Source organism: Nycticebus coucang, chromosome 1, assembly GCF_027406575.1.
Source record: "Nycticebus coucang isolate mNycCou1 chromosome 1, mNycCou1.pri, whole genome shotgun sequence".
Classification (NCBI taxonomy): domain Eukaryota; kingdom Metazoa; phylum Chordata; class Mammalia; order Primates; family Lorisidae; genus Nycticebus; species Nycticebus coucang.
In genome coordinates, this window is record NC_069780.1 from 152769814 (window position 1) to 152794573 (window position 24760).

Genomic DNA, 24760 nt, shown 5'->3' on the forward strand with positions numbered 1-24760 from the left:
CTTGGTGCATGTGGATGGCACCATAATCAATGTGCTATGGGCACTGAGCCTTGGTACAAGTTTTGATGTCATCGTTTCCCAGCCTTTCTGGGCTTCTGTCTTCCTTGTTCCCATGTTCTGTCTATACTAAGACTATTCTCTGACTATACATTATTAAAATTTCAGATTTCTCTGCCTAAGAGGTAATATGCTAGATAAACCATTGTCATCTTTCAGTAGATGAAGGAAGGGTTCCTAAAGGAGGGAAAGATCTTGATGAAGTGAAGGTCAAAGCGGGGAAAGTGGAAACTCTGGGATTACGAATGAGATAAGGCAATTAACTCCGTTAATCAACCAATTCAGGACTGTTGCAGATACAAGTCAAGTGCAAGGGAAGGAGCCAGTCTCACACAAATATAAAACTGATTTCACTGGAAACAGGGAAGAATGGTAAGGCAGCAAACACCTGAGCGCTAAATAAATCACTTATGCTTTTAATATATATGTATATACATCAGCATATCTAGCATATATATATAAATATGTACATAAAATTTACTTCCCAATTGTTCTTTGAAATAGGAAGAAATTAACTCAGCCAAGATCACAGAACTAATGACTGGAACAACCACGAATAGAATTTAGGACTTTCAATTTCATAACCAAAATTATTTCAACTGCATTGAACTATTTCTCTGTAATAGGTAAATATGTTTACTTAGAAGAAAATATGGTAGGCAAGTTTTTACTCTGTAAAGGTGTTTCATTTATCAAGAGACATTTAGTTTGAAATGAAATCACTGTGAAGGTTCAAGGAGAAGGAATGGAGAATACCACAAGAAAAGCTTGTTCCTGTGTATTGAAGTTATCTGGAAGGGTTCATGGGAGTTCTGTGGAGCAATAAGTCAAGATGGTAACAGTCTTAGAGAAGGCAGCCTTGGCAACCCCACAGAAGGATGGGTGGTGTTAAAGATGCTCAGGAGACCCCAGTGGCAATGCAGAATAAAGGATAACACCTACCTGAAAATTATCTTGGTAGTCTTTGTTGGGTCATATTGCCCACTAGGATGCAAGAACATTGGAGGTTCACAAATGAGAGGATGAAAATTTTGGTCTTCATGACTAATTTGAAATAGTATGGAGACCCTAAATTTGAAATGTCTTATGGACAGAATCCTGTTGCATTGGGGTGATGGTGGTGGTCGTGAGGTGGGTGGAAGAGCAGACATTCAGAGGATGAGGGGGCCTGAGAGTGAACGGGACCGTCTTTGTGACTTTGGCCTTTGTCATGAGGTCCGCCATTGTCTGGCATCACCAGCACGTCTTTTCTGGCATGTCCAGATTTTCCCGCCCATGGAATATTTGTGTGTCAGATTATTTATCACTAGCTATATTTGTTTCTGTTTTCTCAGTTGTTTCATTTGGTTAACTTCCTGACCTTATTTTTAACCTCTCTAGGTTCCTTTCTATTTATTTTTTGGCCCCAGCACTCTGAATTCCTCCCGGTTTAGTGTCAATAAGATGTGAACTCTAAAGGTAAACAAGCTGAACTGATGTGCTTGGAGTATCGAGTCATTCATCCCTTTTCCCTTCTTTGTCTTATTTTTCTTATCTTCCTCTTCCTCTCTATTAATAAATACTTGAGTCATTCAAAACTATGCGACAGGCATTTCCTCAGCAGGAGATAGACCCTGGAACAAAAGTTTAAAAACACTGAAGATAAAATAGCAGCATCTACACCAGTGTTTCTTAAACTGTCGTCATCTGCACGCCAGCTCGATGATTTTTCCCATATTCACATATCGTTTCTTATTTACTTAACATTTTAATACTTACTCATGCAAAAACATGAGTATTTCAATGCGTTTACTTATTTTCCCCAATTTTTTATAAGGAAAAACTTTATATCAACGCTGAAAGTTTTAAAACATTTAAACAGGTACATCAAAATACATGCCATTAAAATGTATAACATTCATGTGGACTATATAAACTATATGTCCTTAGTGTAGGGACAGACTGAGAATCGTACTTTATGTTCAAAGTGTTAAGAGAACTGGTGCTCTTTCAAAGTTCTTTGAACTGAATAAAAATTTTCCTCTACCCATTCATTGGTCCTTGTTTTGTCATAGAGAGCAATAAAAAATTTTTGTCTTTATTCCCCCAAATTGTATCCCTTTAGATATTTGAAGATAGCTCCTTTTGGGACCTCTGTCTTCTAGACTAAATACCCTAGTTTTCCCCACTTCATATGGGCACCACCCTCCCATATGCTGGGGTGTTGCTCCATTGCTGTGTTTGTCTTGATTCCTGTCACGGTGGTCTCTTTCCTCTAGGTAAAACTCAGGTTTTGAATCTTGACTCATCCATCTCCCTTCTTATTTATTTTATTTTATTTTTTTTAGAGACGGAGTCTCACTTTGTCACCCTCGGTAGAGTGCTGTGGCATCACAGCTCACAGCAACCTCCAGCTCTGGGGCTGAGGTGACTCTCTTGCCTCAGCCTCCCAAATAGCTGGGACTACAGGCACCCACCACAATGCCCGGCTATTTTTTTTGTTGCAGTTTGGCCGGGGCTGGGTTCGAACCCGCCACCCTTGGTATATGGGGCCAGCACCCTACTCACTGAGCCACAGGCACTGCCCCTCCATCTCCCTTCTTAAAGAAATTTTAGTTTCTGTGGCTCTCCAGATGAGTTCTGACCAGTGCAGAGATAATGGGATTTGTCTGTTCCTGTTCTGAACTCTATTTTTCCCTTAGTGGGACCTAAAATTGTGTTGCTTTTTAAAGGAAAAAGTAATTTCATCATCCTGTTGACCCAGGATGCAGGTCTAGAGGTCTTTTCCACTGCATGCTAGTTTTCTTCCATCTTCTGTGCATTGAATAAAAATCTAAATGAGAAGATTTTTCATGCATCTTTATTGAATTTAATTTTGCTGGTTTTGGTCTTCGTCCCAGACTTCATTCTGAATCTTACTTCTTTTCCTGCCTCTCTCCCTCCCTTCCATCCCCCTCCCTCTGATTTACTTATTTATTTATTACTATGTTGCCCAGGCTGGACTTAAACTCCTGGGTTTAAGGGATCTTCCCACCTTGGCCTCCTGAGTCTGGATACCAATCATGGGGTCTTGCTTTTGCTCAGACTGGTCTCCAACTCCTGAGCTCAAGCAATCCACCTGGCCTCAGCCTCCCAGAGTGCTAGGATTACAGGTAGGAGGCACTGCTCTCAGCCTATTAAGCTGAATTTTAAACTCTAAGAATGGGGTAAATAGTAGTACCTACCTCATAAGGTTGTGATGAAGCTTAAATAAACAATTCTTCTAATTCGCATATCCCAATGCCTGGCAAACAGTAAGTGTGTGATGATTGCTATTATTACTAATACGACGTGGTAGTTAGCTGTGGAAGCACAAGGAGGGCCCTGTCTTTGTTCCCTGTGGCTGCTGTGATAAGTTACCACAGACTTGGTGGCTCAAAACATTGATTCTCTTATAGTTATGGAGGCCAGAGGTCCCAAATCAGTTTCATTGGACAGAAGCACAGGTGTCAGAGGGTCTTGCTTCCCCAGGAGGCTCTAGGGGAGAGTCCATTCACTGCCTCTTCCACTTCCTGTTGACTGCCAGCATTTCTCGCCCTGTGGCTCTGTCACTCCCATCTCTGTTTCTGTGGTCACACTGCCTTCTCCTCTTCTGGGTGTAGTCACATCTTCTGCCTTCCTTATAAAGAAGCATGCGGTTGTGTTTAGGGCACACCATGAAAATGCGTGATAGTTTAATTACCTTAAACTAATTACCTTAAACCTTACCTCAGTTTTTTTTTTCTTTCTTACCTCAGTTTAATTTAATCTTTAACTTAATCACATCTTTACAGCTTATTTGCCATAACATACAGATTCCAAGGATTAGGATCTGGATATCTTTGGGGACCCTTATCGAGCCTACCACAGGCTGCCTAACCCAGTTTGGAATGGAGAAAAAGGGAATGTCAGAAATACATTCTGAAGGAACCCAGCCATGAAGATGAGCTAGGAGTTTCCCTGGCAGAGAATCAGGGAAGAGCACCCAACTGGGAAGCATTCAGGATGGACAGAGTAACAGTAGATCAGCCAGTGCTAGGGTGTTCTGAGATTATCAACATGCAGTTTCTTGATCATGAGCTAACGTATCATGAAATTATTTTTCCTTTAATTTCTCTGTTTTAAACTAAGATTTACTTTCATTTAACTTTTGAGACTTCAAGGAAATCTTTGAGCAAGCACCGCCTTCCTCTGTAGAGTTTTTGCAAGTCTGCCTTCCAGCATGGTGGTTCCTCCTTTTCTTGGTACCTGGGAGGGGAAGGGCTGCTTGGCTGGGATTATAGAGGTTGCAAATTTAGCCCATTCCGGAATGTGGCCCCCAAACAGGCTCTGCTCAGACCTGCAGTTTTTTTTTAAACCTAGAATAGGGCGGGGCATGGCTCGCACCTGTAATCCTAGTACTCTGGGAGGCCGAAGCTGCTGGTTTGCCTGAGCTCTCACGGGTTTGAGACAGTCTGAGCGAGAGTGAGACCCCCTCTCTAAAAGTAGCCAGGCGTTGTGGCGGGCACTTGTTGTTCCAGCTACTAGGGAGGCTGAGGCAAGAGGATCACTTGAACCCAAGAGTTTGAGGTTGCTGTGAGCTGTGATACCATGACACTCTACCAACGTGAGACTTCGTTTCAAAAACAAACAAACAGAAAACCTAGAATAAGTTGAAGAGTTTAAAAAGTAGGGAAGTTGATAATGAGCTAATGTATCATCAAATTATTTTAGAAAAGTCTAAATTTCTAGCTTCTTTTATAAAATGGAACAAGGGCCTCTCCAGCTGACATTCTTGCTGGCACTAAAATGCGAGCATTTGAGTGTGAGAGATTCCCTCAGTCGCTGGGGCTGAGACTCTGTAGCAGAGTGCTGTGGTTTTCCTGTGTAGAGAAATAAAAAAGTGGGGACTGAAAGTCTGAGTGGGCCATGCTTCTCACCGAGGCCTGTTTCACTTGTCCCTTTATCTGCTGTCCCCTAGTCCAGACTTCAGAGCTGGAGACAACTGATTTACATTTCCAGAGCTCCTAGCTTTCCCTCTTTTCACTTTTCTCTTTCTTACTCAAACCCTAGCACGGGCAGAACAACTAAATGGAAACAAAATGTTTACAACAGCTGTGGCCTCTGGCTCCTGACTTTGTTTCCTGGGAAAAATGTCCTGTTCTGACAGTTTGAGGAGCAGCTGGGAGAGAGAGAATGGGCCTTGCCCCCTGCAGGACTGCAGGCAGCGAGCCAGCACCCTCATGCACACTTAGTAAGAACCCAAAGAAACCCGAGTTTACTGCCTCAACACTCTAGCACAGTTCCTTCCTACCTGGCAAATGGGATCTTACTGGAATACTCTTTTATAACTTCTGTTTTCCACCTGGCCATATATTATAAACATATTTTAGGTTTTATTGAATATTTTCCCATGTTACCACTTCTAAAGATTTTTTATGGAGGTGAAATTCACATATTTTAAAAATCAACAACATTGAGCAACTACCAGCCACTATCTGCTTCCAAAGTATTTTCTTTACCCTCAAAGAAAACTCTATACCCATGAAGCAGTTGTTCCCAATTTCTTCCTTCCCCACAACTCTTGTCAACCCCCAATCGTGTTCTGTCTTTGTGGATTTTCTTGTTCTGGATATTTCACAGAAATGGACTTGTATAGCATGTGACCTTGTGTGTGTGGCTCTTTCACTTGCCATGATGTTTTTGAGGTTTATGTACATTGTAATACGTATTAGCACTTTTTACTTGAGTAATATACTCCTTTGCACATATATGTAGATATACACACACAGGATATCCATAAAGTTCATGTGAAATTTAAATAGTGTGCAATTTTAAATTGCACACGAACTTTATGGACACCTTGTATATGTAACACAATTTGTTTATCCATTCATTTTCTGCATAATATTCCATGGTGTACATATACCACAATTTATTAATCCATTCGTGGATCGATGGGCACTTGGGCTTTTTCCATGACTTAGAAATTATGAATTTGGCTCCATTCATTTTCTGATGAACCTGTGGACTGTTTCCTCCTTTTAGCTGTTGTGAATAGTGCTATTATGAACATTTGTGAATATGTGTTTGAGTCTGAGTACATATACCTATGAGGAGAATTGTGGAACCATATGAAAATTCTAGGTTTAATTTTTTGAGGGACCACCAAACTGCCTTCCCTAGTTGCTATATCCTTTTATATTTCTACTTCCCATGAACAAATTTTCCAACTATTCTACCAGCCCACCAATGCTTGTTAGTTTTCTTTTTCTTTTTTGAAATTATAGCAATCCTGATGTGTATAAAGTGGCACTTTATTATGGTTTTGATTTACATTTCCCTAATGTATGTCATTTCTAATGGCTGCACAGTATTCCCTTGATGTCATGTAGTTTTACTTAATCAATTTTCCGGTGGCAAATATGTCCCCATCTTTTGGTAGCTGTGAACACACACCATGCGGCACGTACCCTCCTGTTCTCAGCTGACAGCCTGAACTGTGGGGTCACACAAGTGAGCTTAGGATGTGGCATCTCCACTCATAGTGCAGGAAATTCACTTAACCCATAAACCTCAGGCTCCTTATTGGTAAAACAAGAATAAATAACAGCCCTGCCTCACAGCAAAACCCTTAACACAGGGGCTTCTATGTGGCACCTCGTAGGTGCTGGACGCTTTCTCCACCTTTGTTCACATCTTAGATTTCTCCCTTAAATTCTTAGAGGTGACACTGCTGGGTTAGTAGAAATTGTGCACACATTCTAAGGCCTTTGACATACATTGTCAAGTTGCCTTTTCCAAGTCCTAATTTAAACACGACCCCCTGCCGGGTGTTTCTCAGCGTTTGTTTTTAGCACCTTCAACACTGAAGATTGTCATGAGAAAAACATTGCTAACATCTCACTGTAGTTTTAGATTTGCATTTCTTCAACTGCTTGTGAGGTTAAATATTTTTTAGGCATTTATCTCTTTTGTGAATTGCCTTTTCATTTCCTATGCCAGTTTTTCTACTGGGATGGTAAATATGTCTAAATTTCTGTAAGAGCTCTTTATGCAAGGGCATTAACCTAAACTTGTCTATCATTTAGTTAAAAAATTGTTCATTTCTAGTTTATCACTTGATTTTAATTTCTCATAGCTACATGGCATGGTTCACCACTATAGGAACTGTGAAGATCCTGGCGTTTCTCAGAGGGATGAACAGACAATGGAGCAAGTCAATTACTTTCTCTGGGGCTCAGTTTTCCCATCTGAAATGAGGGAATTGGGTTAGAAAATGGCAGTTTATTTTCAGATTTAACATTTCACTATTTTATAAAAACATTGTGTACATTCAGTATATAGTATTCCTTTTATTTATATTTATTTATTTATGAGACATGGTCTCACTATGTTGCCCAGGCAGGAGTGCAGCAGTGTGAGCACTGATAGCTCACTGCAGCCTCAAACTCCTGTGCTCAGCCAATTATCCTACCTTAGCCTCCTAAGTAACTAGGACTGTAGGCATTCACCACAACGCATGGCTAATTTTTCTGATTTTTTTTTTTTTTTTTTTTAGAGATGAGGGTCTTTTTTTGTTTGTTTGTTTGTTTATGTTTGAGATGGAGTCTCATTTAGTCACCCTCAGTAGAGTGCTATGGCGTCATAGCTCACAGCAACCTCAAACTCTTGGGCTCAAGTGATCCCAAGTAGTTGGGGACTTCAGGTTCTTGCCACACCTGGCTATTTTTAGAGACTGGGTCTCACTCTTGCTCAGACTGGTCTCCAACTCTGAAGTCAAGCAATCCACCTGCCTCGGCATCCCAGAGTGACAGGATTACAGGTGTGAGCCACTTCGCTTGGCCTAAGATGAGGGTCTTGATATGTAGTCTCAAGCTCCTGGCCTCAAACAATTTTCCCACCTCATCCTCCTAAGTTTCTAGGATTACACCTGTAATTACAGGTGTAATCACTATGAGTCTCATTACAGAGTCTCACTATGTCACACTTGGTAGGTGTAATCACTACAGAGTCTCACTATGTCACACTTGGTAGAGTGCTGTGCCGTTGTAGCTTACAGCAACCTCTATCTCTTGGGCTTAAATGATTCTCTTGCTTCAGCCTCCCAAGTAGCTGGGACTACAAGTGCCCGCCACAATGCCTGACTATTTTTTTGTTGTTGTTGAAAGTTGCCATTGTTGTTTAGCAGGTGTTGTTCAAACCGGGCTGGGTTTGAACCCACCAACTCTGCTGTATGTGGCTGGTGCCCCAACCACTAAGTTATGGGCATGGAGCCAATTTTTTGTAGAGATGGAGTCTTATTCTTGCTCAAGCTGGTTTTGGACTCATGGCCTCAAGTGATTCTCCCACCTCAGCCTCCCAAAGTGCTGGGATTCCAGCTGCCTTATGCTGGGCGGGGTGGTTCTATATGTAAAGATGGTGCCTCAAAAAGTATACACATTTTAAGAAAGGAAGAAAACTATATTAAAATCCCAATACTCAATATATACCAATAATAAAAGATTAATTCAAGTCACGTTTGACTTTGAAGTTACAAGAGATGCTCAAACTAAATCCGTAAAATGATACATAATACATAGATAACATCTCTTATAATGTGTATACATTTATTTGGCAACATAGTATATACATTACATATATATTCTGTATAAAATAACAATCAGGTTACAAAAATTAAAAGCCTCATGTATATTCTGTTTGTGTTGTACTAGATAAGTAATTTTTAAAGGAATTTTTATTTTTGCATTGTTGATGCTCCTGTGAATTATAGCTCGTTTCCTTGTTGAACAGGTCTTTGATCCACTGAATACTACCTATGCTAACTTTAAGAGCAACTTTGTGAAGAGGCTGTCAGCTGAGGTGCCTGTTGCCAGTAGCCCCATCACCGCAAGATGGCAGCAAAGTCAAACCAGGGATTTGTCAGCCTGTTCCTTTGGCGAGGAGCATTCAACCACGGACCTCCCAGAAGCTTCTGGGTCAGTGCTGAAGATTACCTCTGAGAAAGACACCTTGACTCTAGGTGAGGTGACAGAAATGCCACGGCCCAGTTTTGACATGTTAATAAAGAATATATTCCTGAGGGAATCTTTGTTTTAGAACTATCAGTGTTAGTCAAGTGCTTTTCTCTTTTTCTTCCTTTAGATGAGAAATTTCCAAAGTGTGTGTCTGTGTGTTGGGGGGATGAAATAAAAACAAAAGAAAGAATGAGTTAACAAAGCCCCTACTTTAGACAAATTACGTTTAAGAGAGTTTAATTGAGCAAAGACTAGTTCATCTGGCAACTGCTGGAACTAGAAAAGGTTCAGAGAGCTCCACAATGTGGGACAGGCAGCGTTTAGAAACAGAAAAGGAAAGCGAGGCAGGAAAGCTGGATTACAGGCTAGTGTTTGCTTTGTTTGGACATGATCAGATCAGTTGGCCACTTGTGATTGACTGAAGCTCAGATTCTGTGATTGGCTGAAACTCAGCTGTTTGCCACACACATATATTCCAAGTTAGGCTTTCAGTCACTTTACGTACTAAGTTAGGTTGCAGTTCATGATTGTGAGGGGTCAACGTACGGCGGCTTCCTCAGGCCAACTTGAGCTCAGGATATGGTGCATTTTTATTTTATTTTATTTGTTTTTGAAACAGAGTCTCATAATGTCACACTTGGTAGAGTGCTGTGGCATCACTGCTCACAGCAACCTCAAACTCTTTGGCTTAAGCGATTCTCTTGCCTCTGCCTCCCAAGTAGCTAGGACTACAGGCGCCTGCCATAATGCCCGGCTATGTTTTTTGGCTGTTGTTGTTTAGCAGGCCTGGGTTGGGTTTGAACCCACCTGCCCTGGTGCATGTGGCTGGCACCCTAACCACTGAGCTATGGGTGCTGAGCCAGGATATGGTGCATTTTAAATATGTTTTTGAGACTTGCATTGGTAAATGATTACTTTTGTAAAGATTGTAGGTAAGAATAAGTGTATGTATACATATACATGAGGTCTGACAAATTTGTAAACTCATCCTAGAAAAAGTGCCACATACCTCATTGCAAGTACTCCCTTTGGGAAGCTATAACTGATGCCAGCACCTAGTCTATCCTTCAGAGCAATTTTGGAACTCTTTTTCTGGAATGGCTATCAGATCTGTTGTCACATGAGGTATGACAGTTAAGTTTGCTCCCTCATCCTAGAAAAAAATGCTTTGCATGGTGGACTAGGCACGGGCATCCGTGCATAGCTTCCCACCAGGAGGACTTGGAAGGTGACTGCAATGATAGTCAGCAATGAGGTCTGTATCATTTTTTCTAGGATAAGTTTGTGAACTTAATTGTCTGCCCTCGTATGTATGTGAAATAGAAAGAAAAGTTGAAAGCAGGAAAGGATGAGAAGAAGAAAAAGTAAAAGGAAGGGAAAAGAGACAGGAAGGGATGGCGGGAGGAATGGAGAAGAGCACCAAGCCCTGCTGGGATGAGTGTGGTTCATGATCAACCTAAGCTCTCTCTCTGGAATATGTAATTCTCATTTGGACAGAGCCATTTTTATTCCTATCCTGCAGAAGCAAAAATTGCCAGCTGTCATCTGGGTGATTTAATTCCTCTTCTTCCCTTGTAAGAACTAGGCCATGTGATTCTTTCACCATCAGCATGCTTTCTGAGTTAGACAAACATTAGCAGCAGTGACAACTCTGCTTAGTGATTAGACACTGAGGCATTGCAGTCCTGCCATCTGAAAGGGAGACCGGGTCTTTTCAAATCAAGGAAATTCCCGTGTAAGAACAAATCTCAATACTGAAAGCAGCTCACTGAAGCAGCAAGAGATACAGGTTATCAGAAAGAGCACTGTGATGACTATTTTCTAAAATAAGTATTTTGTGATCCTATGGTAATTGAGGGGCAGTTTTTGTTGCAGTTTGGCCAGGGCTGGGTTCGAACCCGCCACCCTTGGTATATGGGGGGCCAGCGCCCTACTCACTTAGCCACAGGGGCTACCCTGAGGGGCGGTTTTGATGATGACAGTTTAAGAAGAATTTCTAGCTAACATTAGGGACTCCTTTTTCATTCTAGGCCCTAAACTTACTGATTTTTTTTTTTTTTTTTGTAGAGACAGAGTCTCACTTTATGGCCCTCGGTAGAGTGCCGTGGCCTCACACAGCTCACAGCAACCTCCAACTAATGGGCTTAAGCGATTCTCTTGCCTCAGCCTCCCGAGTAGCTGGGACTACAGGTGCCCGCCACAACACCCAGCTATTTTTTGGTTGCAGTTTGGCCGGGGCTGGGTTTGAACCCGTCACCCTCGGTATATGGGGCCGGCGCCCTACCGACTGAGCCACAGGCGCTGCCCACTTACTGATTTTTTAAAAATAGAGCATTACACGAGAAATTCAGAATTGCAAGAGACAGATGTTAGTCAAAAGATTTCACAAGAATGTCTATTTTATACTTAAGTTAATGCCAGGCATTAATCAGCTACATTGGTTTCTGAGTGCTTGCTGGTGGGGTTTCTTTCTTTTTGTTTCAGAAAAGCAGACAGAAGATCCTCCCATTTCAGAAGGGACATGCAAAGAGAGGTTCATTTGCAGTCCTGCTCTGTCCCTGCTTCCTTAGGTGGTGGAGCTGACCTCTTTGTTTATAACTGGGATGATTGTCAGTACTAGCATCCAATTGCAGCTTTTTCTGCCTCATTTGAGGTTCTGAGAGCCAGCCCTTTCTCCTCTATACTCTTGTACATATAGCATAAGAAAGCAAGGATAACTAGTTTTTGAGGACAAAGAGCAAGATCTAAAACTTCGGGGAACATTTCATATCTTTATTCTCCATCTCCAAAAATGTAACATTTTTCTCTTAAGATTTTGAATATCCTAGGACTTGAGATGCCAAACTCTAGGAACATTAATGATAGTTTATCAAGCCCATGGTTGTCCAAATGAAGAAGGGATTATCACATGGTGAAAGGTCGAGATTTTATAATGGTCTCTTGGCTCCTGTGATGAACAAGTGATATGGCAGATATTTAGTTTTAGAGGATGATTGACAGGTTTCCAATACACTTAAAAGTCTGGTCAAGACTTAGACCTGTAATCCTAGCATTCGGGGAGGCTGAGGCAGGTGGATCACTTGAGCTCATGAGTTCAAGACCAGCTTGAGCCAAAGCAAGACCCAAATCTCTAAAAAAAAAAAAAAAATAGCTGGGCATTGTAGTAGGCATCTGTAGTCACAGCTACTCAGGAGGCTGAAGTAAGAGGATCACTTGAGCCCAAGAGTTTGAGTTTGCTGTGAGCTATGATTCCACAGCACTCTACCAAGAGTGACAAAGTGAGACAGAGAGAGACAACAACAACACCAAAAAAAGTCTGGTCAAGGGCTTTCTCACTCTTGAGAGGAAAATAGAAATGAATAATATTGATGCAAATAATACTAAATCTTCCTATTATTTTAATTTAGAAAGTATTTCTCTAATGCCTTCCCAAACTATCTTTACAACATGTTTCTAAAATGGGAAGGGGGATAGCCGGAGAGATTTGCTCATGATCATGTAGTGAATGTGAGCACATGAGCGAGTGTGCTTGGCAAAGCCAGTACCCTGTAGTTATTTCCTGGCAGGATGCTCATAGCTTCAGCACATCAGGTACTCTCTGCACCATCACTTTGAACTATTCAATTGTTTTTCTCCATTCTTCAAATGTGCAAATCTGTTCTTTCCATACAGAGGTGAAGCATTGTCACTGCTGCTGCTTCAGTTGAAGTCAGGTCTTTAATCTTGGCATTTCCTTCCCACCATTGAGGCCACTGAGTCTCATTGAGTGAGAAACTTGAAAACCCAGTGCTCTGGATAAGACTTTGATCCTGCATGGATTTTGGAGAGGCCAGAGCCTGGGCCTTCATATTCTATTCTACTGTGAAAGATGACAAGGCCAGACCTCCAATCGAAGTGAGTATCTTGCTTTGAAAAAAATTCAAAGGTCCATGTCATTCTTGCAGGATCCTTCCAAGGACCACTGAAGACTCCCATGAAGGGAAGTTCTGAAACAATCAACTCTGCTCCCCATTTTTGCGAGGAAACTTGTGCAATCAACAGAGGCTGGAAGGAAAATGTTTCCTCAAAAGGACAGGTAGGTAAAGACAAAAAACTAAAGATCCCGTTTCTAGAGAAGCTCAGATAACTAAGTCCAAACTTGAGGAAAGAACTGCTTTGCTGCTCTTACAAATCGATAAGAAAATGACAGATTCCTGATAGAAAAAATGAGTGGATGAAGAACACGAATAGAGCCACTTTGTAAAAGAAAGAAAATATCCCCCCAATACATGAGAAAGGACCATTCAAAAAAAGGAAAAGACAGTAACTGTCAGAAAGGCAAAGATTAAATATATAATAAAATTATACTTAACCTTGAAATGCTTCCTCTCAGCCAAAGGAACTCTTGCTGTGGCCATTCCCAGCCACACTATTTGGTGATGTGGTCTGCCCTCCGGATCACTAAAGAAACTGGGCAGAGGATAATGGGAACTGTTTTGCTGCACAGTGCAGAGTGTTTGTTGTCATGACTTGAGAGTGGTAAAGATACAAAGCGAGGCCTTCACCTTTATAGTAAACGTGTATGGTCTTTGTGTGGTTTTCAGGACCATCTGCAGGGTGTGTCCACAATGAGAGTCTGCATAGCTGGGGACACTTCAGAATTCAAGTGAGCTCTACGTTCACTAGCTAATTAAAGTGATAAGTAGATCTCCCTGAGGAAAGAGCGCCCTGGGACCGCAGAGCTGAAGCATGCACTCTACCATGCTCTACTCAGCTTTGTGCTAACCAGGAGATTCTGAAGAAGTGACTTTGTGAAGAGCTACTGGCCAACAGGCCATTTTAGGAATTATACTAGTGGTACTCAACTGGGGGGAGATTGTACTCCTCTGGGGGCGTTTGACAATGTCTAAGGATGTTGTGTTGTTTTTTTTTAATTTTTATGCATAGAAAATACAGGGTTAATAACAGCTAGTATTTACTTCGCACTTTTTATATGCGATGTCATGACAGTCATGGCAAGCAGTATTCATGCCCATTTTATTCCAAGAAAAAAACCTGAAGCTCAGATAATGTGTGTTAACAGAGCATTGCTGAAGCTGGAATTAGCATTCCAGGCTATGAACTCCAAAGTCTGCTCTGAACCATCATGCAGGTATTATACTATCCCTCAAACATATCTTTTCAAATCCTTGTTTCCTAAAACAAAAAACCTAAATGGTCACATCATTTGTAGATAAAGACCTGTTATTTACTTACCACATTTTAACTATTTTCTATAAAGTTTTTGTCTGAAGGAGACTGGCAGCGTTACTATTTAGGGTTATACTGCTAATTAACTTTCAACTATTTGTATAGCACATAGAAATAACACTGCACACACATAAAAGGATGTTGTTTTTGATGGTGACAACCCAGGGAGAAGACATCTAGTGGGTAAAGGCCAGTGACACTGCTAAACATGCCAAAATGCACAGAACAGCCTGCACAACAAATTATCTGCTGCCAAATGCCAGTAGTGCTGAGATCGAGAAACCCTGCTTGTGGTTAACTGTTCTACCTGAATACCTAAAAACCCATGATTTGTTGACTATCAATGCTTGTTATGTGTCATAACATCAAAAGATGCCTGTCAGAGAGCCTTCTGTCTGAATAAGGGTGACCTGGTGAGTGTTATGCATGTGAGATTAAATACATTTTTATGAGAGCTGGGGCGTGCTGATTCATGACTGTGATCCCAGCAAGGTGGGAGGGTTACCTGACACCAGGCGTTCAGGACCAGCCTGGGCTACACAGTAAGACCTCATCTCTAAAAATAGAAAAGAAGAAATATATTGTTGTGAAGAAGCCAAAAAGAATATTCTCTGCTTTAACTATTCATCACTATGTTTACAGAAAATTCTAGTAAGTGCTTTTCTTTCCACTTATTACTAATTTTTCTAGCTGTTATTGATCAAAGTGGGATGTAAGACTGTCAGAAGTGCTTTATTTAAAACTTTTTTTAATGACAGGCTCTCGCACTATTGCCTGGCTAGAGTGCAGTGGCGTCATCATAGCTCACTGTAACTGGAAGCTCCTGGGCTCAAACAGATTCTTCTGCTTCAGTCTCCTTAGTAGCTGGGACTATGGGTACACACCACAATGCCCAGATAATTTTTAAATTTTTTTGTAGAGACAGGGTCTCACTATTTTGCCCAGGTTGGTCTTGAACTCTTGGCCTCAAGTGGGCCTCCTGCTTTGGCCTCCCAAAGTGCTGGGATTACAGATGTGAACCACCAGGCCTAGCCAGAAATGATCCTTACGTATTGGCCCAAAGACATATCAATCACATTTTTGTGGTCATGGAAATTTAGTCAAGTAATTAAAATCTCTGTAACTTGATTTCTCCCATTTTTTTTTTTCTTTTTAAATTTTTTTGAGACAGAGCATCTCACTTTGTTGCCCCAGCTAGAGTACGGTTACATCATCATAGCTTACAGCAACCTCAAACTCCTGGGGTCCAGAGATCCTCCTGCCTCAGCGTCCTAAATAGCTGATGTCCCTATTTCTAATGGGTAGAGGTGTTAATGGAAAAGGACCTTTAAGATGATTAGTCCTGTAAAAACATATTACTAATGAGGAAAATTGAGGCGAGGCCCAGAGATCTTAGTAAAAATTGAGAGATTATCTTTGGGTTAAGTGCTCAGAGGCATTCCTTGAAAGAAATCTTTCTTGCAAAATGTTGTTCTGCTGATGTTCAACTTTATTATTATGGGGAGGCCTTCTAATTTTAGAGAGTACTAGAAATATCATGACATTTCCGTTTTTGCAGGCTTTGGTGATAAGACTGGCCTGTGGTTTATAGGCTAAATGAAGTTTTAGGCTAGAAGAATAAAAAAGGATTTTGTTGTAGCTGAGTAATACCTGGTATATGGAGTTGTTGGGGGGACATTAGAAATGATACATGTGAAATGCTCAGCACTCGGCTCGGTGCCTGTAGCTCAGCAGCTAGGGCGCCAGCCATATACACTGGAGCTGGTGGGTTCGAATCCAGCCTGGGCCTGCCAAAACAACAATGACAACTACAACCAAAAAATAGCCGGGCATTGTGGTGGGCGCCTATAGTCCTAGCTACTTGGGAGGCTGAGGCAAGAGAATTGCTTAAGCCCAAGAGTTAGAGCTTGCTGTGAGCTGTGACGTCATGGCACTCTACCCAGGGTGACATAGTGAGACTCTGTCTCTAAAAAATAAAAAAATAAAATAAATAAAATGCTCAACACTGTTCTTTACACAGTATTTAGGCAATAAATAATAGCAATTATTGTGGTGTTAGATTTGAAAATATGGACTTCAATTTGAACGTCTTATGAATTATCACTCTAACTCTGTTATGTGTCGTGACTGCGAGATGTACATATACATTTCTAAGGAAGTATCCTCTTTATGTGTTTTTGTTTTCAGAAATGCCTAAAACAGCTATCTGTAACCCAGAAGGTGTTTCAGCAGCTTAATGGAAAAATGCAGCTTTGTGAGCCACCTCGGTGTGTTTGGAAAGGTACGGGCCTAAGGCTTTGTTCGCCTTCATTCCTATCCTCCTCTTTCTCCCCACTTTCTTCATTTCTTCCTTATCTTAAAATATATCATTTTTAATATTTATAAGACCAAGTCGGCCGGGCACAGTGGCTCATGCCTTTAATCCTAGCACTCTGGGAGGCCAAGGCGGGTGGATGGCTTGAGTTCACTAGTTTGAGATCAGCCTGAACAAAAAGTGAGACCCTGTCTCTACTAAAAAAAATAGAAAAACTGAGGCAAGAGGTTCACTTGAGCCCAGGAGTTGGAGATTGCTGTGAGCTATGATGTCATAGCACTCTACCGAGGGTGACAACTTAAGACTCTGTCTCAAAAAAAAAAAAAAGACTAAGTCAACATAATTATAAAATTCTTATAATCGTTGCCCTAACTAATCCCACTCCCAAGTCCCGTGTTTTAGAGGCAACCACCCTTAGCTCTTCCAGCATTAGTCCTGGTCTTTACATCTGTTTTCTAAGTAATATTGATGAACTGCTATTTCTTATAATTTTGGACTTTATCATACCTTATCATACTTTATCATACTTTATTCCTACCACAGTGGATAAAAACTTAGTCTCCTTCTGCCTCACTGAGTTTCTGCAGTTTTTTGACATGTTTTTATCACACTTAGAAAAAGCAAAGTTAGTAGTCAGTGTTTACATCACATTACTCTGCAAGTACTACACCCAGGCTAAGTAGTATGATACAAATACGCATCTTTTCTAGTTAACTGTTTTTATAAGAATTAAAAGTTGCTTACTTTTTCATGTACTGGGTATTTGTGAAATCACTAGTGTTTCCTCTAAATGTTCAACGTTTTGTTCCACAACTATCAGTAACATTTTCCATGCACTCCCTTGCTCTGTCTGGTTTCTTCTTCTCCACGGAGACCTCCCTCCCAGAGCCTGCTGAGCTGAGCAGTTGTGACCCTGGGGCTCCTCTCCTCCAACACGAGATCCACTGTTTACTAGCAGCTGTGTGGTGCTCTTCCTGGGCTTGCTGGTGTGACAGTGTCCTTGTTCTTGCACTCAATTCAGAGTTTGCCTGGCTGTGAATTCTAGTTAGACTCAGTTTGATCTACTGTATTGTTTTTTCTAGCATCTACTCTGGCTGAGATGTCATATGCTATTTTTATTTCCTATACTTTGCTTTTACTCTCTGGATGCTCTTCAAAATGTCTCTTATCACCCGTGTTCTAAAATTCCACGATGGTAAAGCTTGGAATTAAAAAATACCCCTCATTTTGAATGAAAAGTCCATTGGTGGAGCTTTTCAATCTTGGAGACCTATGCCCTATCGTTCTTAGGAAGTCTCTTTAATTGTTCTTTTATGATTTCTTCACTGTTCTTATTTCTTTCTTTCTGAAACTATTGTGTTGCTTCTTTTGGACCGATGCTCCAACTTTCTTGTGTTTCTGTTCTATTTTTCATTTCACCCTTGCTGTTGTTTTTCCTGCCTTCTAGTGATTACTTGACTTTGTCTATCAACCTTGTGCTTAAACCTTTTATGTTGGCTATCTTTGTAATTTTTTTAAGAGCAATTTCTTTATTCTGTTCCTTTTTTTTTTTTTTTTTTTTTTTTACAGGATCTTATCCATACTTTGTGAACACACTACAGGTGTCCTCCTGCTTCCCTGATGACATTATTTCATAGGCTTCTGGAAGGATTCCTGTGCTCCCTGAATTGTCTTTCTTTCCTTTGCTTTTCTCTTCCTCCCAGCCCCATTTGCTTTGGCTTCTCTCTTTTAGAATAAAAACTTTCCTGAAATGTGTGGTGTTTTAGAAATAGTACTAGGGTAAAGAGCTTAGTCCTCCTTTACTAGGTTGAAGAGCACTAGGGTAGATTCAGTGTAAAGATTTTTACTCAAAATCTGTTTTTTTAGCCGCATATATCCCCATAGTACCTGGTGCTATTGAGTTAAGAGGTGGTCGCTTTTTATTAATTAATTAATTTTATTATTTATTATTAATAAACACCCGTTTCTTGTGGTTTATGCATATATGTGTGTGTATTTACCTGTTCGTGCAAGGTGTGCGGGAACCTGACAGTTTTTCTACTATCCCATCTAACTCTCAACTTCCTTGGTGACTCTGAGGCTGGGGGTTTTGCAAGACAAATCAGCTTGCTTCTCTTCCCCATCTCCGTCTGTGGGCACTTGAGAGGTAGTGCTTATGCTCTTCCTGGTCAGTTGTCAATCTACTTTATACATTTTCCAGAAAGTTGTTTTAATCTCTTGCCTCCTACAATATTTACTCCTTTGTCTAGGACTATATTTAATCTTTGTTTTTCTGTCTTCACCTCTTAAAAAAGTCATTTGCTGTTATTTACGTTGAAAATAAGAAGCCAGAAGAAAAAACTTAGGTGGCCATTCCTCCCAGTTGGTTTGCTAGTCTATAACATCTGCATTGGATCCCGTCTTTAATGGTAGGGCTGAGGACTTGAAGGAGAGGATGTTGGAGGTAGAGACTAATGGGTAGCAACTTGAAATATTCTATGTAGGACATTGTTACTGATTCTTTTAAGAGGACTCAAGTATGAAATGGATTCCATGTAAGCCAAGTAACCGATTAATAGTTAATCACTGGGACAAATTTTATCCGGGTACAGTATTTCTTCATGATTTATCCTTATCTGCTAAGACTCTGAAACCTCATAGTAGCTGGCTCCTTGACTTTCAGGTGTACCTGGAGGGTCCAAAGCTGGTAGGAAACTTTGGGTGGGGATGTTATGCATGTGTCAGGCAGCCATGCAGTGGAGAGAGAATGCCTGTGGCCGTTTACACAAGGTCCTCATTCCAGGGGCATTAGAGCTCCCAAAATCTTTTCACCCTGTGCCCCATGTGCTCTCCTTCCTTCCTTCTCCTTCTGTTCTGGATGTCTTTGTGTTATTCATAAGATTGTTATCAAGGCTGGAAAAGAACTGATTGAGAAGCCTGATTCCTGTGTGAGAAACTTGTTGAGAGAATTAGTGATTCACTTCATGAATGTCTAGGAAACTCGCCTATTACTTTTCCCTATGGGATGAGTTCTGGTAAGCAAATCTACGAGGTTCTTTGAAAGACTATTGAATATAAATATGAACAAGAAGAGAGAAAATCTTCATCATTTAAGTATCCTTTGTTTTTATTTGCTGTCTTACTTTTTATTTTTGGAAATTAAAAACAATTATATAGATAATACATAAATAACACTTTTACCTTCTAGAACTTTCTTTGTTCATGTTTGCTATTCAGGCCCCTTCTCCCCAGGAGTAAAAAGGGGCAAACAATAGAGTTAGATGAATAAAGATGGGGACAAAATTTCAGGCCTTCTGAATGTTCTTTTTGGAGTTTGGGAATGTATGCTTGGGATGAGAGCATGAACTTTATCCTTTCTTTAGAATGGTATTTTTGTAGAAGCAAAATAAAGTGTTTGGGGACATGTCTTCTCTCAGCTTTCTTATCTTTTGATCTAACCAGCAACATGTTTTTGTTTTGTAAGACGTTGATATTTGACTTAAAATAAAATATATGTCCTATAAAGCCAGAGAGAGAAGCTTCTGATATCCTACATAAAATGTATATATGAAAAAATACATATATAAGAGATACACACACATATAAATACAAATAAAATATATACACACACATATATATAATATAAAATATACATGATTTCTTAGAGCTGTTTTAGGTTCATAGCAAAATTGGTAGGAAATTCCAGGAGGTTTTTTTTTTTTTTTTTTTAATTCTTTGGATATCATTTCTTTCAACCTTTAGTGATTCTTTATTAGCAGGCCTGAGTACTTTTAGTAACTTTGTATTCTGCTCACAACTGCAGGTTTTCACAGTTAACACTGAGGCAGGAATTTATGAGTAACATCTTGGTGCAGCATTGTGAAGCTCTCATGCTTTTATCAGAAGCCATCTGGTCGTAGACACCACAAGTCACCTGAGTGGTCTTGGTTTCCACTGATTACTTCATTCTCAGTTTGATCACAAACCAAGTGGTTGGAAAAGAAAAGACAGCGGCCTGTGCTTTGAACTTAGTGGGGTCTTTTGATGAGAACTTAAAACTGAGCGAAAGACATAGTCCAGACCTCAGATAGTCATGGGTAAAACCAACTAAAAGTAGTAACTTTATGTGGTCTGGTACAGAATAGCGAGGAAAATAGCTAAACATGAATGAATCAATAGATATTTATTGACAAAGACTCAAGAGTAGGACTTATGTATACCAAGTGGGTGTTGGTATGATATGCAATTTGCTTTGGTTTTAAGATCTCAAATGGAGAATAAATATTCAAAACATCACATAGTATCTCTGCATGCTTCCCACAAGATCTGTCATCTATGTTTAGATCTGGCATTCATGTGTGCTTTTTATTAGAATGTGCCATTGAATAAAGTTTTCAATATTTCTGTTTAAATTAATACTAGTATGTTCTTCATTCCCTTTCTTCTCCTGCTTTTGGTATTATAGTTGTACACATATCATGATGACCACTTTTTTCCCCCATGTAATTAATCTTTATAGGTTAATGTTATTTTTCTTTTCTTTTTGTTTATTGTTGGGGATTCATTGAGGGTACAATAAGCCAGGTTACACTGATTGGAATTGTTAGGTAAAGTCCCTCTTCATGTCTTGCCCCGTTATTTTTCAATGCCCACAGGATAAATATTATATTTTCAGGATAATGGAAATGTGTAGAAGTATTTTTTTCTTGTAGGCTGCAGAGATGGAGTCAGAGAGGAATCCTTCTATTTTAAAAGGTTTAATGATGTAAAGTATTCCAAGACCCAACCAGAGGTGAAGATTCATCTTACTGGTCTTCGAAATGACTACTGTAAGTTATGATTTAGATTATGAATTGAAAAGTTGAAATGACAAAATACATCCTGTGCTTTGGCATCAACTTGAAATTTGATTATGGAAGAGCCAGATGGTCCTCATGACTCATGTCCAGATGGTGCACTGTGCAAAAATGATTAATATAGTTGGTTTTTCCTTGTGCAACTTTCATGTTCAGGAATGAGTACTGTTAATGTTGGTAGGGTGTGAGAAATACACATTTTGTGTTACTGTATTAGAATGAACTGTACTAACAGTGGTCTATTCTAACATACATACTTTTAACAGTGGTAAATTGAAGCAAACAACTACTTTGGGTCTGCTTATTATGTGCCTAGCTTGTAATCTAGTTTGGAAGACAGGACTAACCTACATGGAACCAATACCAACGTGCCAATGTAGACTATAAATTATGGATCATGGGGAATAGCCTGCTCACAAGGAGCTAAGTGAACTCTGGGTTCATCCAGAAAGACTTCTTGGAGATATTCAGACTTAAGCTGGGTCTTGAAAGATTGGTAAGACTTGGGGGTAGAGGTGGACAGGAGAAGAAAGACCATTTTTGGTATTGCAGTATGAGTAAGCCAAGATGTTGGTAATGAATGATAATTGATGGCAATGGAGAGGATACACTGGGGACTGGTGAAAAACAGATTATGGAAAAATTCAAATTTAGAAAGTGAGATTTGTATTGCTTTGTGGCTGTTTGGAAGATCAGGTGTAGAACTTTAGATTTATCTTGGAGTTGTTGACTAAGAGAAACATAAAAGGAAAATTCATGGCAGAATATGTAGAATGCATTTAGAAACACACTTTCTAAGAGTAAGAGCTTTCCCCCCCCCTTTATAAGGAAAAAATATCTGGAATGAGAAATGAATTTAAGATTATTCCAAGTTTTTGAAGCAGGAAGAAGGTGATGTCACTGGGAAGATAGGTTGACAGGAGAGATGGTTTGGAGAAGGAAGACTGTTCTTGGAATGTTACCTTAGAGGAGACAGTGAGACACAGAATAGGCTTGGCAGGTCAATAGAGGTGAAGCTGGTAGTTGAAAAAGAAGATGGACTAGTGTGTAGGTTAGATGATTGAAGTTGAAACCAGGAGCAGTGTGAGCTCTCTGGATGAGGGAGAGAGGAGCAGAGGGAAGGAGACTGGCTCTGTGGTGGGGGTCACCACAACATGAGGAACTGTATTAAAGGGTCACAGCATTAGGAAGGTTGAGAACCACTGCTCTAGGGTTTACAATGTAATCTAAACTTGCTAAGTCTACTTAGGGTTACTACTGCACTCTTCACACAATACATAAAAATCTTGCAATCACGTAGGTCTCCCCAACTCCTCAGCTGTTTCATAGGTTACTGTAATTGTCAGGTGTTTTACATCAGTCTACATACATTATAAACCCATCACTCTTATAAATTTTATTTTAAAAAGTAAAACTTGGGGCTGGGCATGGTGGCTCATGCCTGTAATCTTAGCACTCAGGGAGGCTGAGGCGGGTGGATGGCTTGAGCTCATAAGTTTGAAACCAGTCTGAGCAAAAGTGAGACCCTGTCTCTACTAAAAATAGAAAAACTAAGACAAGAGGATCACTTGAGCCTGAGTTGAAGGTTGCTGTGAGCTATGATGCCACAGCACTCTACCCAGGGTGACAACTTAAGACTCTGTCTCAAAATAAATAAATAAATAAAAAGTAAAACTTTGAAAGTATTCTAAATAGCTTAAGAAGGGAAAATGGTCCTTTGCATTTCGCTGAATATTTACCAATTCCAATATTTTTCTTCATTCCTGAAGATCCAAGTTTCCCTCTCATATGATTTCCCTTTAGTCTGAAGAGATCCCTTTAGCATTTCTTGCAGATCTGCAAGTCTGTTGGCGAAGACTTCTCTTTGATTTTTCTTTCTTTCTTTTTTTTTTGCAGTCATGTGGCACCATACACTGGTTTTATATACCATTTGACATATTTTCATCATGGGGGTTAACATAGCCTTCCTGGCATTTTCTTAGTTATTGTGTTAAGACATTTATATTCTACATTTAGTGAGTTTCACATGTACCCTTATAAGATGCATCGCAAGTGTAATCCCACCAATCAACGTCCCTCTGTCCATCCTCCCCCCTCTCTCTCCTCCTCTCGCCCTTCCCCCTATTCTTAGGTTATAACTGGGTTACACCTTTCATGTGAAAGCCATAAATTAGTTTCATAGTAGGGCTGAGTACATTGGATACTTTTTCTTCCATTCTTGAGATACTTTCCTAAGAAGAATATGTTCCAGCTCCATCCATGTAAACATGAAAGAGGTAAAGTCTCCATCTTTCTTTAAGGCTGCATAATATTCCATGGTGTACATATACCACAATTTATTAATCCATTCGTGGATCGATGGGCACTTGGGCTTTTTCCATGACTTGGCGATTATGAATTGGGCTGCAATAAACATTCTGGTACAAATATCTTTGTTATAATGTGATTTTTGGTCTTCTGGGTATATACCTAGTAGAGGAATTATAGGACTGAATAGCAGATCTATTTTAGATGTCCAAGTGTTCTCCAAAGATCTTTCCAAAAGGAATGTATTAATTTGCATTCCCACCAGCAGTGTAGAAGTGTTCCCTTTTCTCCACATCCATGCCAACATCTCTGGTCTTGGGCTTTTGTGATATGGGCTAATCTTACTGGACTTAGATGATATCTCAAAGTAGTTTTGATTTGCATTTCTCTGATGATTAAAGATGATGAGCATTTTTTCCTATGTCTGTAGGCTGTGCACCTGTCTTCTTCAGAGAAGTTTCTCTTCAAGTCCCTTGCCCAGCCTGCGATGGGATCACTTGTTCTTTTCTTGCTTATAGTTTGAGTTCTCTGTAGATTCTGGTTATTAAACCTTTGTTGGAGGTATAACCTACAAATATCTTTTCCCATTCTGAGGGCTGTTTGCTTGCTTTACTTACTGTGTTCTTGGCTGTGCAGAAGCTTTTTAGTTTGATCAGGTCCCAGTAGTGTATTTTTGAAGCTGCTTCAATTGCCTGGGGGGTCCTCCTTATAAAATATTTGCCCAGGCCGAATTCAAGAGTTTTCCCTGCACTTTCTTCAAGTATTTTTATAGTTTCATGTCTTAAGTTTAAATCTTTTATCCAGTGAGAGTCTATCTTAGTTAATGGTGAAAGGTGTGGGTCCAGTTTCAATCTTCTACAGGTTGCCAGCCAGTTCACCCAGCACCATTTGTTAAATAGGGAATCTTTTCCCCACTGAATGTTTTTAATTGGCTTGTCAAAGATCAAAAAACGATAAGTAGCTGGATTCATCTCTTGGTTCTCTATTCTGTTTCAGACATCTTCTTCTCTGTTTTTGTGCCAGTA

General features: G+C 40.1%; 1 protein-coding gene and 1 non-coding gene across 4 annotated transcripts in view; one reads left to right on the forward strand and one right to left on the reverse strand.

Annotated features, from left to right (window-relative positions):
• Positions 1-24760, forward strand: part of CDC20B (cell division cycle 20B) — a 66082-nt gene that overhangs the window by 14157 nt on the left and 27165 nt on the right. For all 3 annotated transcript variants that reach the window (XM_053590592.1, XM_053590595.1, XM_053590597.1), the window contains exons 2-5: positions 8827-9055; positions 12995-13125; positions 16467-16560; positions 21285-21401. In XM_053590592.1, the coding sequence (XP_053446567.1) occupies positions 8827-9055; positions 12995-13125; positions 16467-16560; positions 21285-21401 (571 nt within the window). The remainder of the gene's footprint in view (positions 1-8826; positions 9056-12994; positions 13126-16466; positions 16561-21284; positions 21402-24760) is intronic.
• LOC128593302 (small nucleolar RNA SNORA19) lies at positions 14312-14439 on the reverse strand. Its single transcript, XR_008382320.1, has one exon. It is a non-coding gene; the product is annotated as a small nucleolar RNA SNORA19 (small nucleolar RNA).